Genomic DNA, 19,900 nt, shown 5'->3' on the forward strand with positions numbered 1-19,900 from the left:
CCTGTTGGGAGTCTTTTATAGACCTCCGAATAGTTCGAGAGATGTAGAGGAAAGGATAGCGAAGATGATCCTCGACAGGGGCGAGAGTAACAGGGTAGTTGTTATGAGGGACTTTAACTTTCCAAATATTGACTGGAAATACTATAGTTCGAGTACTTTAGATGGGTCAGTTTTTGTCCAGTGTGTGCAGGAGGGTTTTCTGACACAGTATGTAGACAGGCCAACCAGGGGCGATGCCACATTGGATTTGGTACTGGGTAATGAACCCGGCCAGGTGTTAGATTTAGATGTAGGTGAGCACTTTGGTGATAGTGATCACAATTCGGTTAGGTTTACCTTAGCGATGGGCAGGGACAGGTATATACCGCAGGGCAAGAATTATAGCTGGGGGAAAGGAAATTATGATGCGATTAGGCAAGATTTAGGATGCGTAGGATGGGGAAGGAAACTGCAGGGGATGGGAACAATCGAAATATGGAGCTTATTCAAGGAGCAGCTACTGTGTGTCCTTGATAAGTATGTACCTGTCAGGCAGGGAAGAAGTTGTCGAGCGAGGGAGCCGTGGTTTACTAAAGAAGTTGAAGTGCTTGTCAAGAGGAAGAAGAAGGCTTATGTTAGGATGAGACGTGAAGGCTCAGTTAGGGCGCTTGAGAGCTACAAGCTAGCCAGGAAGGATCTAAAGGGAGAGCTAAGAAGAGCAAGGAGAGGACACGAGAAGTCATTGGCGGATAGGATCAGGGAAAACCCTAAGGCTTTCTATAGGTATATCAGGAATAAAAGAATGAATGGAGTTAGATTAGGGCCAATCAAGGATAGTAGTGGGAAGTTGTGTGTGGAATCAGAGGAGATAGGGGAAGTGTTAAATGAATATTTTGCGTCAGTATTTACAGTAGAGAAAGAAAATGTTGTCGAGGAGAATACTGAGATTCAGGCTACTAGGCTAGATGGGATTGAGGTTCACAAGGAGGAGGTGTTAGCAATTTTGGAAAGTGTGAAAATAGATAAGTCCCCTGTGCCAGATGGGATTTATCCTAGGATTCTCTGGGAAGCTAGGGAGGAGATTGCAGAGCCTTTGTCCTTGATCTTTATGTGGTCATTGTCGACAGGAATAGTGCCGGAAGACTGGAGGATAGCAAATGTTGTCCCCTTGTTCAAGAAGGGGAGTCGAGACAGCCCTGGTAATTATAGACCTGTGAGCCTTACTTCGGTTGTGGGCAAAATGTTGGAAAAGGTTATAAGAGACAGGATTTATAATCATCTAGAAAAGAATGAGTTCATTAGCGATAGTCAGCACGGTTTTGTGAAGGGTAGGTCGTGCCTCACAAACCTTATTGAGTTTTTCGAGAAGGTGACCAAACAGGTGGATGAGGGTAAAGCAGTGGATGTGGTGTATATGGATTTCAGTAAGGCGTTTGATAAGGTTCCCCACGGTAGGCTATTGCAGAAAATACGGAAGTATGGGGTTGAAGGTGATTTAGAGCTTTGGATCAGAAATTGGCTAGCTGAAAGAAGACAGAGGGTGGTGGTTGATGGCAAATGTTCATCCTGGAGTTTAGTTACTAGTGGTGTACCGCAAGGATCTGTTTTGAGGCCACTGCTGTTTGTCATTTTTATAAATGACCTGGATGAGGGTGTAGAAGGGTGGGTTAGTAAATTTGCGGATGACACTAAGGTCGGTGGAGTTGTGGATAGTGCCGAAGGATGTTGTAGGGTACAGAGGGACATAGATAGGCTGCAGAGCTGGGCTGAGAGATGGCAAATGGAGTTTAATGCGGAAAAGTGTGAGGTGATTCACTTTGGAAGGAGTAACAGGAATGCAGAGTACTGGGCTAATGGGAAGATTCTTGGTAGTTTAGATGAACAGAGAGATCTTGGTGTCCAGGTACATAAATCCCTGAAGGCTGCTACCCAGGTTAATAGGGCTGTTAAGAAGGCATATGGTGTGTTAGCATTTATTAGTAGGGGGATCGAGTTTCGGAGCCACGATGTCATGCTGCAGCTGTACAAAACTCTGGTGAGACCGCACCTGGAGTATTGCGTGCAGTTCTGGTCACCGCATTATAGGAAGGATGTGGAAGCTTTGGAAAGGGTGCAGAGGAGATTTACTAGGATGTTGCCTGGTATGGAGGGAAGGTCTTATGAGGAAAGGCTGAGGGACTTGAGGTTGTTTTCGTTGGAGAGAAGGAGGAGGAGAGGTGACTTAATAGAGGCATATAAGATAATCAGAGGGTTAGATAGGGTGGATAGTGAGCGTCTTTTTCCTCGGATGGTGATGGCAAACACGAGGGGACATAGCTTTAAGTTGAGGGGTGATAGATATATGACAGATGTCAGAGGTAGTTTCTTTACTCAGAGAGTAGTAGGGGCGTGGAACGCCCTGCCTGCAGCAGTAGTAGACTCACCAACTTTAAGGGCATTTAAGTGGTCATTGGATAGACATATGGATGAAAATGGAATAGTGTAGGTCAGATGGTTTCACAGGTCGGCACAACATCGAGGGCCGAAGGGCCTGTACTGCGCTGTAATATTCTAATTCTAATAAAGGCAAGTATCCTATATGCCTTCCTAACCACCTTATCTATCTGTGCTGCTGCCTTCGGTGATCTATGGACAAACACCCCAAGGTCCCACTGACTCTCTGTACTTCCGAGGGTCTTACCATCCCTTGTATATTCCCTTGCCTTGTTAGTCTTCCCAAAATACATCACCTCACACTTCTCAGGATTAAATTCCATTTGCCACTGCTCCGCCCAACTTACCAGCCCATCTATAGCGGCCTGTAATCCAAGGCTTTCCTCTTCACTATTTATGACACCATCAATTTTCGTGTCATCTGCGAACTTACTGATCATACCTCCTATATTCACAACGAAATCATTAATGTACATTGCAAACAGCAAGGGTCCCAGCACCGATCCCTGCAGTACACCACTGGTGACAGACTTCCACTAACAAAAACAACCTTCGACCATCACCCTCTGCCTCCTGCCACTAAGCCAATTTTGAATCCAATTTGCCAAATTGCCCTGGATCCCATAGGCTCTTACCTTCTTGACCAATCTCCCATGCGGGACCTTATCAAAAGCCTCACTGAAGTCCATGTAGACTGCATCAACTGCTTTACCCTCATCTACACATCTAGTCACATCCTCGAAAATTTCAATCAAGTTTGTTAGACACGATCTCCCCCTGACGAAGCCATGCTGACTATCCCTGATTAATCCCTGCCTCTCCAAGTGGAGATTAATCCTGTCCCTCAGAATTTTTTCCAATAATTTTCCTACCACTGATGTTAGACTCACCGGCCTGTAATTACCTGGTTTATCCTTGCTACCCTTTTTGAATAATGGTACCACATTCGCTGTCCTCTGGTATCTCTCCTGTGGCCAGAGAGGATTTGAAAATTTGTCTCAGAGCCCCTGCTATCTCTTCCCTTGCCTCACATAGCAGTCTGGGATACATCTCATCTGGGCCTGGGGATTTATCCACTTTTAAGCCTGCTAAAACAGCTAATACTTCCACCCTTTTAATGCTAATTTGTTCAAGTATATCACAATCCCCCTCCCTGAACTCTGCACCCACATTGTTCTTCTCCATAGTGAACACAGATGCAATGTAATCATTCAAAACCTCACCTATGTCCTCCGGCTCCAGACACAAATTGCCACTTTGGTCCCTAATGGGCCCTACTCTTTCCCTGGTCATCCTCTTTCCCATAATATACTTATAAAACACCTTGGGATTTTCCTTTATCTTGCCCACCAGTGTTTTTTCATGCCCCCTCTTCGTTCTCCTAATTACATTTTTAAGTACCCCCCCTACACTTTCTAGGGCCTCTGCTGTTTTCAGCGCTCTGTTCTGGTCAGTTCTTCTGAATTGAGACTCTGGGTAGGTGCATACCTCCATCTCCCAGGCTATATGAAACCATTAGGGGCATGCAGTATTATTGCTTCATTCATAATGTTAGGAGGATGTTCCATGACCTGGCTTTCTTTTATTCCAAACTTGACTCAGTCGATACAACTTTGCTTCTAAATCGTAAGGTTGTGGATTCCCTCCCGCTTCAGTGACTTGAGCAAATAACCTAAGATGACACTTATGATGCATTACTGAGGGAGTGCTGCACTGTCGGAGGTGTCGTTTTCCAATGCGATGTTAAGCAGACATCCTGTCTGCCCTCTCAAGTGATGTAAAAGATCGAACAGAATTATTCATAAAAGAGCTGTTCTTCGTGATGTCCTGGCCAATATTTATCTCTAATCAACAACTAAAATAGATTATCTGTTCTTTTATCTCATTGTTGTTTGTGGGATTTTGCTGTGTGCAATTTGGCAGCTTTGTTTCCTACATTACAACAGTGACTACATTTCAAAAGTATTTCATTGGCTGTGGGGCACTTTGGGACATTCTGAGGTTGTAAAAGTTCTTTTTTTATTTTCAGCCCTTTAGTACAATTCAATCTGCTGCATTCCAAGTTCCACCTGTGCAGTGTTCCCACGAGAGCCCTGCTACTTTCCACTTATATCAAGTTTGTGAACCTGTTTCCTGAGATTAAGAGTACCATTCAAAACGTGCTCTGCAGTGACAGCCAACTGAGGAATTCAGACGTAGAGCTGCAGCAGCGGGCAGTGGAGTACCTGAGGCTCAGCTCCATAGCGAGCACCGACATCCTGGTAGGTACAGGAACCTCAGACAGATTTGCGTCTCTCAGTGCATCCGCATCTGTGTGATTCTGTCCTTCTTTTGTCCCTGGTTTTATCCCCCTGTTATCTCTGTGAAAGTTAGCAGTTCAGGTCTTTAATTCACTACAACATTTCTTGTTTGAAGAGCTTTGTCAATCTTTTCTAGTTTATGGAGTTACCAATATCATTGGCCACTCCTTGTCAGCTTGTGTGCACATATTGACAAGTCAGCTGTCCCTCTGTCTGCTCTCTCTTTCTGTCTTACTTTGCTGACCCAGCATTCTTTTCCCATTCCCCCTGTCTCTCCCACTGACCTGTCCTGCTCCCTCCGTCCTCTTGCACTGGACTCTACCTGGCTTCCCCTGCTCCCCTTCTCGACACCCCATTTAATTTTTTGAATGCATTCAAGGTAGTTTTCTGGAGCCATATGTTGTATCCCAACGAGAGGGCAGGCAGGCAGTACTAGATTTAGTAATGAGTAATGAGCTAGACTTAGTTAATCTAGTTAGGGAACATTTATCTAACAGTGATCATAATATGATTGAATTCAATGTTAAATTTGTAAAGGTGAAAGTTAACACAATTACTAAGATTCCAGATTTTGGTAAGGCTAACTTTAACTGGGTGAGAGAGAGACTGATGACAGTAATCTGCTTAAATCAGGAATTACTACAGAGTGGGAGGTGTTCAAAAAAGAATTTAACTTAATACTGGACCAGTATATGTCCTTCAGGAGAAAGAGCTCTATTTGCCAAATCAAACAGCCATGATCGACAAAAGAGGTGAGAGATAATTTAAAACTAAAGGAAAGAGCATACAAAAGTGCAAAGAATAGTGTAGATCCAGAGTATATAGAATAGATATAAAGACTAGCAAAGCAAGACAGAAATGATAGTAACTGTGCTGGGACCTCAACAATTCACCATCTTTATTAATGACTTGGAAAACACAATAGAGAGCTATATACCCTAGTTTTCTGATGACATGAAAATTGGTGGTGAGGTAATGTAGACAGTGGCATAAAATTGCAAAGAGACATTAATAGATTCAGTAAGTGGACAAAACTGTGGCAGATGGATTTCAATGCAGGTAAGTGTGAGATTGTCTATATTGGCTCAGTAAAGATTCAATCAGAGTTTTATTTAAATTGTGAAAAGTTGGGAACAATGGAGGTCCAAACAGGTTCATGTACACAGCACTAAAATATAGTAGGTACAAAAAATACTCAAAATAGCTAATGGAATATTAACCTTTATATAAATAGAGGGCTAGCATATAAAAGAGAAAGTTTTGCTACATCTTTACAATGCTCTGGTTAGACCATGCTTGTAGTACTGTGTGGTGTACTGGATACTGTTTCTGAGGATATATTAGCCTTGGAAGGAGTGCAGTGCAAATTCGCCAGAATGTTACCAGGTCTCCAAAGGATAGATTATAAAGCGAGATTACATGAATTAGGCTTGTATTCCCTGGAATATAGAAGGTTATATGGTGATTTGATTGAGGATTTTAGGATTTTGAAAGGAATTGATTGAATAGATTTTTATATTTAGAGGGCACTTCTATTCCTGTTCAAGGTGTCCTCTGAGCTGCACAGGCCACGCACAAGTCAGGCCCATTAAATTGCCAGGCGTGCGTGGCGGCACAAAAAATATTTAAAAGGACTACGCACTTAAATAAAGGGCATGTACACTCCAAAAAAAAATTAGAGGGCGCATTGTTCCTTTCCTATGGTCCAGATTATAAGTAAAATGTTGTATGAAATGTGAAGTCACATAATCTGAGAATTGTAGCACAATAGCTCCATCTAGTGGCCACTGCTTGCAAGGCTTGGCTACTCTCCCAATAGCTTGTATTGGTACAGTAATAAAACATCCTGAAGCATTTTAAAGGGGATGACCAGGCATTGAGCAGTGATGAGACACAAGGAAGGAGAGTTTCAGTGGAGAGATTTGGAATAGGCTTTTGAAGGAGCAGATGAAGGGAGCAAGGTGGAGGCAGTTAGGGAGACTGATGCAGAGTGTGGGTTCGTGGCAGCTCAAGGTGGAGTACAGGAAGTGGGCAAGAGGAATTCGAAGGAGGCCAGAGTTGGAAGTGAGCTAATAGTGGGAGTTGTGGATCAGGACACAGATTTAGAAATTGATGTGCACGTTCATGGGAAGATGGGAAGTTGGTGAGAACCCAGGCAATAGTGGAGTGGGCAATATGTGGACAGTGGTGTTTCTGGGTCGGGTTGCAGTTTATGAAGGATGGAACTTGTGAGTTTGCGAAGGAGAAAGTATTGGGTTAACCTAGCCCACAGGTGTGGATCAGGATTTCAGCAGCAGTGAAGCTAAGATAGGTGATGTTGCAGAAGTGGAAATATTTGGTTTGGGGTTTGAAGCTTGGCTCAGTCAGACAAGACAAGGAGGTTTCATTGTGGCTCAGCCTGAATAAGCAGCCAAAGAGCAGGCTTGAATTGAAGATAGAATGAGGGTGGCATCAATCTTGTCAACTTCAAGTTGAAAAAATTCTCATTCATCCATGACTTGATGACAGATAGGTAGACCGGACAGTGGGGTGGTGAAGTTCAGGGCGATGGAGGGTGTGTATCATAGGAAATAGGAGCAGGAGTAGGCCATTCAAACAGATCATGGCTGATCATCTACCTCTAAGCCATTTTTCTCACTATGCCCATATCCCTTGATGTCATTAGTATTCAGAAATCTATTGATTTTTATCCTAAACATGTTCAAAAATTGAGCTTCCACAGCCCTCTGGGGTAGAGAATTCCACCCATTCACCACTCTCTGAGTAAAAAAAAATTCCTCCTCATCTCAGTCTTGCCCCTTATTCTAAGACTATGTCCCTTGTTCTAGACTCACCTGCTAGAGGAAACATCCTATCCACATCCACCCTGTATGCCCTTTAAAAATGTTGTAAGTTTCAATGAGATCACCTCTCATTCTTCGAAACTCTAGAGAATATAGGCCCAGTTTCTGCAATCTCTCCTCATAAGACAATCCCACCATCCCAGGGATCAGTCTGGTGAACCTCCGTTGCACTCCCTCAATAGCAAGTATATCTTTCCTTAGATAAGAAGTCCAAAAATGTACACAATACTGCAGGTGCCAATGCTTTATACAAATGAAGCAATACATCTTTACTCCAGTACTCAAATCCCCTTGCAATGAAGCCCAACATATCATTTGCTTGCTTTGCTGCAGCTGCATAGTAGCTTTTAGTGACTCATGAACGAGGACACCCAGGTATCTTTGGACATCAACACGTCCCAACCTCTCTCCATTTAAGAAATACTCTGCCTTTCTGTTTTTTTCTACCAAAGTGGATCATTTCACACTTATTCACATTATATTCCATCTGCCATGTTCTTGCCCATTCCCTTAGCCTGTCCAAATCCCCTTCAATCCTCCTTATAAGTTACATTCCCTCCTAGTTTTGTGTCATCCGCAAATTTGGAAATATTACAATTGGTCTCCATATCCAAGTCATTTATATAGATTATAAACAGCTGTGGCCCAAGCACTGATCCTTGTGGTACCTCACCAGTAACAGCCTGCCATCCTGAGAATGACCCATTTATTCCTACTCTCTGCTTTCTGTCTGTTAACCAATTCTAAATCCATTGCAGTATATTACCCCCAATCCCATGTGCTCCAATTTTGTCTACTAACCTCCTGTGTGGGACTTTATCAAAAACTTTCAGAAATCCAAATACACCGCATCCACTGGTTCTCCATTGTCTATGCTACAAGTAACATCATCAAAAAACTCCAATAGCTTTGTCAAACATGATTTCCCTTTCACAAATCCATGCTAACTCTGCCCAATCATATTATTTTCCCAGTATCCAGTTATCTCATCCTTTATAATAGATTCCAACATCTTCCCGACTACTGATGTCAAACATCTGTAATTCTCTGTTTTCTCTCTCGCTCCTTTTTTAAATAGTTGGGTTACCTTTCCTACTTTCCAGTCTGCAGGAACCCTTCCAGAAGCTATATAATTTTGAAAGATAACCACCAATGCATCTACTATCTCTATAGCCACCCCCTTCAATACTCTGGGATGTAGCTCATCCAGTCGATTTATCAACTTTCAATCCAATTATTTTTTTGTGTATTACCTAGAAAGTACTACTTACTACGAAAGTACTACTTACTTTCAGTTCCTCATTTTTACAAATCCCTCGGTTCCCTAGTATTTCTGGGAGATTTTCTGTGAAAACAGACACGAAGTAATTGTAGAGTTGGTATGTTCAACACACATGTACATCTGCATTCACTTTCATATGCAATCAGCCGTGGAATTTGTTGTGGTATTGCTTTAAATGCTAGAGTTGCTTTAAGGGGAGTACCTTAAATGGCTGTCCAGCACCCAGATAGGTATGATGTGCAGACCCATGTCACAGGCAGTCAATCACTGCAAGCAGCCAGTAATGTAACAACCAAGTGCAGGATCTTCCCCAGTGTTGCTGTGGATGTTTGTATCTTCACTAAAATAACCTACCTTATAGATTCACTGATTGTGTCTGTGTGAATCGCATATAACAGAATTAAGCTGTTTTGGTTGATCTCGGGTAGCCCTTTGATTGTAATTACAAGCAGTGCTGCACTTCATTTATTGGACAGCCAAGTGGATGAGATTTCATTCACTAAAAAACAGCAGCATGGTGCTTCCCACACTGGAAACCTCATCAATACTTGGGACACTGAACAAAAAAAAACCTGGAGTCAGGTGTGGGCTGGGCACAGGAAGGCTACACATTCCTTTGTTGCCTGTTTGGTCTCAGAGGACAGAGAGCCAGACAGTGCAATGATGAACTATGCATCAGTCAACATCTCCAGTTCTTTTAAAATATATTCATCCACAGGATGTGGACATTGCTGGCAAGTCCAGCATTTATTGCCCATCTGTAATTGCCCTCGAGTTTGTGGTTTGAACTGCCTTCTTGAACTACTGCAGTCTGTGTGGTGTAGGTATACCCATAGTGCTGTTAGGGAGGGAGGTCCATGCTTTTGACCCAGTGGCAGTGAGAAAACAGTGATATATTATTTTTAGGGATGGGCAATAAATGCTGGCTTTTCCAGCGATGCCCACATTCCAGGAATGAATAAAAGAAAAAAATTTCCAAGTCAGGATGGCGTGCAATTTGGAGGAGAACTTGGTGTTCCCATGCACCTGCTGTCTTTGTCCTTCTAGGCCTTGATGAATTGCTGCAGTATATCTTGTAAATGGTATACACTGCAGCACTGGTGGTGGAGGGAGTGAATGTTTAAGGTGGTGGATGGGATGCCAATCAAGCGGTATGTTTTGTTCTGGATGGTGTCAAGTGTGACAAAAGTGCTTCAATTTTTTGTTAAATTTTGAGGACTTTTGTTTTAATACTGAAAAGGATTCCATGGATTTTTTTTTAAAGGGCCACTGAGAGGTTGTTTGAAAACAACATTTACTGGAAGTCACCTGTCTTCAGATAAGTACCCAGCAGGGGCTTTTTGACCTTGGAAAGATGTTTACAAAGTGACAGGTCAAGATTTATAGGGGTCCGGAAGCTTGTCTCTTTGGACAGTCAGTTGGGGTATGGGCAGTGTTTTGAGAGGAGTTAAAAATTCAACCTGCCAGGTACAAAGCCCCAGCTCAGCCTTTTCCATCTCTTTGAAAAGTCTGCCAGCTTTTACATCACTTTGAGAAACTCTTAGAAGCAAGTGTAAGCAATGGAGAAGTTGATGCTGCATTCCTCCTGAAAGGCCTGCCAGAAACCCCTGTTGCAGCATTTCTCCTGGAAAACCTGCCAAACTGATCTTCAAAATTGCCTGTAAAGAACTGTTCTAGGAAGATCCCAGTGACAGCCGTCTATGTGTATTTGGGATGCCAGGATAAAGGGACAACTGACATTTTTCCATATCTTCTCTTTTTTACTTCAAGAATTAGCAAGTATTTGGCCAAAGTATTTTTTTTTCTAACAGAGCTCTAAAGAGAAAATCTCTATTTTTCGGTTAACGTGTGTGTGTGCGCGCGCGCGGGCTAAGGTAAAAAGGGGACTTTCATATTTTAATTGGTGTGTTAATGCTCTGCTTCATTGCTGGTTAAGTCTTGTTTTATAATCTGATAAATTTGTTGTTTATTAAAGAAACCTGGTTGGTGTATTTTATTCAGGGATAAAAAGTAAAATATATGATTAACCGCATCAGTATCTGGGTAAACATTTAAATATATGTTGTGACCTATGGAGAAGTGGAACTAGAAATGACATTGCACTCCTCCTGCCTCGGTCGTAACACAAGCTTCTTGATTGTTGTTGGAGCTGCACTCAACCAAGTAAGTGGGGAGTATTCCATTACACTCCTGACTTGTGCCTTGCAGATGGTGGAAAGACTTTGTGGAGTCAGGGGTGAGTTACTCACTGCAGAATATCTAGCCTCTGACCTCTTTTAGCCACTGTATTTATGAAGCTGGTCCAAGTAAACTTCTGGTCAGTGATGACCCCCAGGATGCTGTGGCGGGGGTTTGACAATGGTAATGCCTTTGAATTTCAAGGGGAGATGGTTAGATTCTCTCTTGTTGGAGATGGTCATTGCCTGGCATTTAGGTGACAAGTAACATTCATGCCACATATCAGCCCAAGCCTGGATATATTGTCCAGATCTTGCTGCAGATGGGCATGGACTGCTTCAGTATCTGAGAATTGCGAGTGGAACAGAACACTGTGCAGTCATCAGTGAGCATCCCCATCTCTGATTTTGTGATGGATAGAAGGTCATTGATGAAGCATCTGAAGATGGTTGAGCCTAGGACACTACCCTGAGGAACTCCTGCAGCAGTGTCCTGGGGCTGAGATGACTAGCCTCCAACGACAACCATCTTCCTTTGTGAGGTATGGACAATATTCCCCCGATTCCCATTGACTTCAGTTTTGCCAGGGTTCATTGCCACACTTGGTCAAATGCTTCCTTGATGTCAAGGGCAGTCACCTCACCTCTAGAATTCAGCTCCTTTGTCTATGTTTGGACCAAGGTTGTAATAAGGTCAGGAGCCAAGTGATCCTGGTGACACCCAAACAGAGCGTGTTGGGTTGGTTATTGCTGAGTAAGTGCCACTTGACAGCACTGTCAACAATGCCTTCCATTACTTTGTGGATAATTGAGAGTTGACTGATGGGGTGCTAATTGACTGGATGGGATTTGTCCAGCTTTGTGTGGACAGGACATATCTGGGCAATTTTACAATATGTCGGGTAGATGCCAGTGTTGTAGCAGTGCTGAAACAGCTTGGCTAGAGTCATGGCTAGTTCTGGAGCACAAGTCTTCAGTACTACTGCCAGGTTGTTGTCAGGTCCCATAGCTTTTGCTATATCCAGTCTGCTCAGCCTTTTCTTGATATCATGTGGAGCGAATTGAACTGGCTAAAGATTGGCATCTGTGATTATGGGACCTTAGGAGGAAGCTGAAATGGTATCATTCATTTGGCACTTCTGGCTGAAGATGGTTGCAAATACTTCAGCCTTGTTTTTTGCACTAATGTGCTGGCCTCAGGTATTATTGAGGATGGGGATATTTGTGGAGCCTCCTCCTCCCATTAGTTGTTTAATTGTCCACTACCATTTATAACAGGATGTGGCAGAGCTGCAGAGCTTTGATCTGATCTGTTGGTTGTAGGATGACTTAGCTCTGTCTATAGCATGCTGCTTCTGCTCCTTAGCATGTAATCCTGTATTGTAGCTTCACCAGGTTGGCACCTCATTTTTAGGTATGCCTGGTGCTGCTCCTGTTATGCTCCTTATTGAACTAGGGTGGTTGTCTCACATGACAGTAATGGTACAGTGAGGGATATGCCAAGCCATGAGATTACAGGTTGTAATGTTACTGCTGCTAATGGCCCACCATACCACATGGATGCCCAGTTTCAAGTTGCTATGTCTCTTCTGAATCTATCCCATTTAGCACTGTGGTAGTGCCACATAACATGCATAAGGGTGTTCTCAGAGTGAGGAGTGTGTGTTGATCCCTTGTACTAATACTGTTATGGACAGATGTATCTGCGACAAGTAGATTGGTGAGGTTGAGGTCAAGTTGGATTTTTTCGCTCATGTTTGTTCTCTTGCCACTTGCTGCAAGCTAGTCTGGCAGCTGTGTCCTTTAGGACTTGGCCAGCTTGACCAATAGTAGACTGGGATTGAACCATTGACTTTATGGTCTGTCCCATTTCATTCTTGCACTTTTTTTTGTAGTGCTTTGATACAGCTGAGCTTACTGGGCCATAGCTGTTGGTCTGGAATCACATACAGGGCAGATGGCAGGTTTCCTTCCCTAAAGTACATTAGTGAACCAGATGGGGCTTTACAACAATCTGGCAGCTTCATGGTCATCATTACTAATACTAGCTTTTTATTCCTGTTTAATTTAATTAACTGAATTCAAATCATCAAAAGCTATGGTGGGATTTGAACTCGCCTCTCTGGATTATTAGTCCAGTAATATAACCACTATGCTACCATACCCCTTGGCACCTGGGTATAGAGTTGCCAATCCCTTCTCTTTTTTTTTTGTATTGTTTCTCATGATTACTGTGGTGTGGTTTATTTTTAATTCTCTTGATGACTGACTCGCTGTTCTTCCATGTGTCCCCAGGTTCTTCCAAGTGTCAGTCCTGTTGATGGGGATTTCCTGGGAGCTGTGGGGCTGCTGTTAGCCACTCAAAAACAGAATGGCAATCAAGACTTTGGTTGTTTTGAACACATAGTTATGAATTGAGTTTGAATATGGACTACATTGGAAGGGAGAGAGCTGTGGAACCTGGGATTCCACTGTGGCACAGGAGAGAAGGAAATTAAGGGACCTGGGGCTCAGGAGAGGAGGGAGCTGTGGGACTTGAGACTGTACTGGGAGCCAGGGGTGATGGTGTTGAAAATGCTGGTCCCTTCAATTAACCAGGTCTTTCTTCAGAGTGAATAGAGAGCAGGTAATGCTTCTTGCAGCTTGTATTTAAGGGCTGGGTTTTTCCCCAGTCAAGGGAGTTACTTCTGGACAGGGAGTGAGTCCAGAAGGGAGGAATGGAAACTGATATTTATACCAAACTATGGTTTGGGAATAAAACAGTTGTGGATCACAAACTGTCTCCTGCTTCCTGATTTGCTGAATGGACATCTTCCAATTGAACAAGGGGGAAGGAGCAGTTGGAGTCAGTACTGAAACTAGGGATTGAGTGGCAGAGAACAGTATTAGCTGGAGGATGAGCAGTGATAGCTTTGACTAGAGTCTCGTTTGAGAAGGGGCCAAGCAGCAGGAACACAGGCTGGAGTTGGGCTCGAGTGGAAGAGGGCAGTTGTGTTATCACCTGATGTCAAATACTTTCTAGCAGGTGGCACTGAATAATGATCAGGGCTCATGTGCTGAAGCTAACTAGTGCTCCGATTGTTACTCCAGCACGGACTGAGATTGAACCTTGTGGTCTATCCACCTTGGTATTACATCAGCTGAAAGGATTCCAGTCTCAGTGTAATGTTTACCAATTGGTATGTAACATTTACTAATTTTACTGTTTTCATAATAATTTGATGTGTATGTTTGCAGACTTGAAATGTCCTTAGAGCTAACTGATCTGTTTCTTGCTAGGCAACTGTGTTGGAAGAGATGCCACCGTTTCCTGAGAGGGAATCTTCGATACTTAACAAGCTGAAAAAGAAGAAAGGACCAAGCACCTTGACTGAACTCGAGGAGGCTAAAAAGGAGCGGAATTCTGATGTCAATGGCAGGTCTGAACCCGCTGTGGTGAACAATTTGGTATGTGGCTCAGTGCGCTATAATTAACAGTTCTGGGCCCTAGTATGTGACTTGGTGTGGTATAATTGATAGTCTGCCATAGTAATGGTTTCAGATCTGTGGCTCAGTGGAGAAAATAATGGGATGAAAAGCCGACAAATCCCCTGGACCTGCTGGCCTACACTGTCGGGTTTTAAAAGGGTTGCTGTAAAGATAGTGGATGCATTCGTTTTCCAAAATGCCCAAGATTTTAGGCCAGTCCCTGTGGATTGGAAGGTAAAAACTGTAACCCTGCTATTCAAGAAAAGAGGGAGAGAGAAAACAGGAAACCACCAGCCGTTAGCCTGGCATCAGTAATAGGGAAAATGCTAGAATCTGTTCACAACATGATAACAGGGAACCTGGATAATCACAGTAATTAGGCAGAATAAACAGGTTTTGTGAAAGGGAAATCATGTATGATGCATCTGAGTTTTTTGAGGGTGTAACTAACAGGGTAGGTGAGGGTGAACCAGTAATGTAGGGCTGGATTTTACCAGCCCCCCAACATCAGGGGTCGTGGTGGGGGGGGGGGGGGGCCCGGAAAATTCCTCCGGGAGAGGCCTGCCATGGGCCTTGACGTCGGGAAGGCCCTGCCCCATATTACTGGTGGTGGTGATGCCTTGTGGTGGCAGCCCCATCGCTTGGTGATGGAAACCTAATTAAAATATGTTAATTTATTTAAAATTGAGGAATTAGTACTTACCTCGTCGCAACGGCTGTCCCGCTGCCATAATTCCAGCTGGTTGCCGCAACTCCTGCGCCTTTGGATCTCCGTTCGGAGATCTGAGGCGGTACACTGGTGGGGAGGGGGAACGAGTTAAGTTTTCAGGGTGGGGTGGGGGGGTGAAGTGTGGAAAACACTTGCTATTGGTGGAAGGGATAGTGGGAAGGGGTTAAAGATTAAAGTGAATAAAGTTGGGGGGGGGAGGGGGAAGGTTGGGATTGGAAAAAAAAAAATTTCTGGAGGAAAGGCCAATCAATCAAGTGTGTAGTCATTGGGGAGGGTGGGAGAGGAGATTGAAATTCTTAATTAACTTTTCCCTGTAATTTGTTTAGGTAAGGTAACTTTAAATATTTAAATTTAAATGAAGGGCTGGAAGCCCTTTAAAAATGGCACCTGTGCGGTGACGCCGTTACCGGGTACGGAGCGCCCGCCACTCCGATATGATCGGGGGTGGGCGGTCCGCCCCCTCCATGTAAATGAGACACCATGCTAAATATCAGGGTGGCTCAGAAGTGCACGTCTCAGATGTGTGCAGCACCATTTTTGAAGCTCGCCACTGATATCGGCAGCAAGCAGGAAAAATCCAGCTGGTAGTATATTTCGATTTTCAGAAGGCATTCAATAGGGTGCCACACAAGATATTAGTCATAGAGCCATTACGGTACAGCAGGGGGGCATTCAGCCAATCAAGTCCATGCTAGCTTTTCATAGAGCAATCCAATCAGTCTCAATCCCCCGCTCTATCCCCAGAGCCATGCAAGTTTATTTCCCTTAAGTGCCCTTTTTAAGTTTCCTTTTTAAATCACTCATCATCTCCGCTGCCAGCACCCTTGTAGGCAGTGAGTTCCAGATCATTACCACTCCCTGTATAAAAAAGTTCTTTCTCACATCCTTCCTGCATTTCCTGCCCAAAATCTTAAATCTGGGTCCCATAGTCCTTGTACCATCAGCTAATGAGAACAGCTTTTCTTTACTTCCCTTATCTAAACCTCTCATAATCTTGAACACCTCTTTCAAATCTCCCCTAAAACTCCTTTGCTCGAAGGAGACCCATCCCAGCTTTTCCAACATAATTTTGTAGCTAAACTTTCTCATTCCTGGAGCCATTCTGGTAAATCTCTTCTGCAACCTCTGACGAATCCTCACATCCTTCCTAAAGTGTGGTGACCAGAACTGGATGCAATACTCTAGTTGTGGCCCAATCAGTGCCTTATAAAGGTTCAGTATGACTTCTCTGCTTTTGTACTCAATATTTATGAAGCCCAAAATTCCATATGCTTTGTAAACTACTTTCTGAATAGGCCCTGCCACCTTCAAAGATCTATGCACATCAATCCCAGCTCCTTCTGTCCCTGTACCACCTTTAGAACTGTGCCATTAAATCTATATTGCCTCTCCCTTCTGCCAAAAGACATCACCTCACATTTCTCCATATTAAATTCCATCTGCCACTTGTCTGCCCATTCTCCTCGCCTATTGATGTACCGTTGCATTCGTTTGGTACCTTCTTTATTGTCTGCCACACCTCCAAGTTTGGTATCATTGGTAAATTTCGAAGTTTTACTCTGTATTCCAAGATCCAAGTCATTTATATACATATCAAACAAAGCAGTGGTCCTAGCACTAAACTTTGGGAAACACCACTGTCTACCATCCTCCAGTCTAAAAAACAACCATTTACCATGACTCATTGTTTTCTGTCCTTAAGCCATTTTTTTAATCCAAGCTGACACTGACCCTCCTATTCCATGAGCCTCAATTTTGTTAACCAGCCTTTTTATGTGGTACCTTGTCAAATCTTTCTTTTTCTTTCTTTTTGGGCCTCCTTATCTCGAGAGACAATGGATACGCGCCTGGAGGTGGTCAGTGGTTTGTGAAGCAAACCTTGTCAAATGCTTTCTTAAAATCCATATAAACAATATCCATCGCATTCCATTCATCAACATTCTGTGTTACTTCAAACCAAAATTCAATTAAATTAGTCTATCATGATTTGCCTTTTACAAGTCTGTGCTGGCTCTCCTTACTTAACTCAAATCCCTCCAAGTGCCTGTTTCTTTTTCCCGCTGATTATTGTTTTGAAAACCTTACCCACCACTGATGTTAAACTGACCAGCCTATCGTTAATAAGAATGTCCTTACACCCTTTCTTGAATAAGGGTGTCACATTTGCCATGCTCCAATCCTCTGGCACCACAACACCCCACTGCACACCCTCCCCGCCACCCCCCAAACCACTATATCTCGGGAAGATTGGAAGATTTTGTCAACCCTTCTGTTATCTCCATTCCCACTTCCCTTAGCAACCTGGAATGCAAGCATTCTGGACCAGGCAACATCCATTCTAGGCATAGCCAGCCTTTCCAGTACATCCTATCAATTTTCACCCCATCCATTACCTTTACTACCTGCGCTTCTACTGATATTTTGTCATCATCCTCTTCTTTAGTAAACACCGATTCAAAGTGCTCATTAAGTATTCAGGCCTTGCCCTGTGTCTCAAAGCATATATCACCCTCTTTGTCCCTAGGAGACCTCACCCCACCTCACACTACCCGCTTACTAATTATTTGCCAGTAGAAGAGTTTTGGATTCCCTTTTATGTTAACTGCCATTCTATTCTCGTATTCTCTTCTTGCCAGTCTTATTTTCCTCTTCACCTACTCTCTACTTGTTGTATTTGGCCTGGTTCTAACTTGACAAATTCATCTGATATGCATTATGCACCCTCTTTTTTGTTTCATCATATTCTCTGTCTCTCTCGCCATCCAAGATGCCTTGGCTTTGGTTCACTTACCTTTTGCCCTTGTTGGAATGTGCCTAGCCTATACCTGAAGCATCTCTTCCTTAAAGATTATCCATTGTTCTGTTACTGTTTCTCCTGTCAATCTTTGGTTCCATTTTACCCTGGGGATGAGATCCCCTCTCATCCATTGAAGTTAGCCCTGTTCCAATTTAGAGGATTGTTCCTTGCTCTTCTGTATTAATCTAAACCTTATGATACAATGATCCCTGTTATTCAAGTGCTCCTCCACAGACTCTTGGTCCACTTGGCCCACCTCATTCCCCAGCACCAGATCCGGCAATGCCTCCTTCCTAGTTGGACTGTGAACATACTGGTCAAGGAAGTTTTCCTGAACACATTTCAGAAATTCCTTCCGCTCCTTACCCTCTACTCTGACATTATTTCAATCGATATCTGGATGATTCTAGTCCCCCAATATCTCTATTCTATATATCTTGCACATGTTTGTGATTTCCTTGCAGATTTGCTCTTCTGTCTCTCTATTTCTCACTATTTGGAGGCCTATAAAATACCCTCAGCATGATCATACCCTTTTTGGTTCTCAACTCTAACCACGTACATCTGTCCTTACCCCCTCAAGGACATCCTCTCTTTCCAACATTGCAATGTCTTCCCTAACCAGTACTGCCACCCACCTCCCTTTTTTCTTTCCCGAACTTTTCTGAACACTTTGTATTATTAAATATTAAGCAGCCAGTTCTTGCCATTTTTAAGCCACATTTCCATTATTGCCACTACATCATATTCCCACACGGCTGTTTGTGCTTGTAGCTCACCAACCTTATTCACCACACTTTGTGCATTTACATACATGTATTCTAAACCTGTCTTTGTATTTCTCATAGTCCTTCTTAGTCTGCTCCTATCTAATATGGTACTGCTTACTTCTCTAGTACTATCCAATACTCTCACTCCTTTATGCACCTTTATTCCTCTTTTCTACTTATATACACTGGTACTCATCCCCTGCCAATTTAGTTTAAACCCTCCCCAACCACACTAGTGAACCTCCCCTCAAGGGCATTGGTCCCAGTTGAGGTGCAACCTGTCCCTTTTCAGTCGGTGCCTCCTGCCCCAGAACTCGTCCCAATGTCCCGACAATCTGAAGTCCTCCCTCCTGCATCATGCCTGAAGCTACGCATTGATCTTCCCTATCTTCCTATTTCTACTCTCGCTAGTGTGTGGCAATGGGAGTAATCCAGAGATTACCACCTTCAACATCCAATTTTTAAATTTCCTCCCTAGCTCCTGGAAATACGACCATAGGACCTCAATACCTACCTTCTGTACTGCTATTTTGTGTGGCTTAGGCTCTTAATTGGCTGCAGTCGGGGCTTCTACCCCCTGAGGCAGGAAGTCCCATCTCCAAGAGATGCTGGCCAGAGAGCCAGCAACTCTACAGTTCCAGCCGTGCCACCGGGAGCAGTGGCCACTGCTGGAATTGTACCCAGCGACAGGAAGAACCATAGACTCCACGGCTAGGCCCCGGCGAGGGTGTTGGAGTGTAGGGCTGGCCGGGGGGTTTGTTTCAGCCGAGGCGGCCTGTATTGCTGTGGGGACCTCCATAGGCCACAGGGTGCCTGATCAGGATCGACCCCCTCCCCGCCTCAGCCCATAAGGCAGGTTTTATTGGGCAGCCTCCTCAGGTACCAAGGTGCCATCCACTGCTAGTAAGGTACCAGTGGCAGTGGGAAGAGGCCCTTAAGTGGTCATTAATTGGTCAGTTAAGGGCCTCAGTTGGTCTTATGGGTGGGCTGCCTGGTATCTCCCCTGCTGCTAATAAAATAGCAGCGGGGATGGTAAGGCGACAGGCGACACCCCACCCACCACCTCCCACCCTGTTTGACGCCCCTCCAGCCTCCTAGCCCACTCCCGTGGACAGGGCATA

The 19,900-nt window shown here is 43.8% G+C and overlaps 1 protein-coding gene across 3 annotated transcripts in view; it reads left to right on the plus strand.

The window, feature by feature from the left end:
• The window catches only part of LOC137377249 (AP-2 complex subunit alpha-2-like), a 203,427-nt gene that overhangs the window by 157,741 nt on the left and 25,786 nt on the right, over window positions 1–19,900 (plus strand). For all 3 annotated transcript variants that reach the window (XM_068046789.1, XM_068046791.1, XM_068046792.1), the window contains 2 exons: window positions 4,442–4,673; window positions 14,294–14,461. In XM_068046789.1, coding sequence (XP_067902890.1) covers window positions 4,442–4,673; window positions 14,294–14,461 — 400 coding nt within the window. The remainder of the gene's footprint in view (window positions 1–4,441; window positions 4,674–14,293; window positions 14,462–19,900) is intronic.

Source organism: Heterodontus francisci, chromosome 14, assembly GCF_036365525.1.
Source record: "Heterodontus francisci isolate sHetFra1 chromosome 14, sHetFra1.hap1, whole genome shotgun sequence".
NCBI classification, from domain to species: domain Eukaryota; kingdom Metazoa; phylum Chordata; class Chondrichthyes; order Heterodontiformes; family Heterodontidae; genus Heterodontus; species Heterodontus francisci.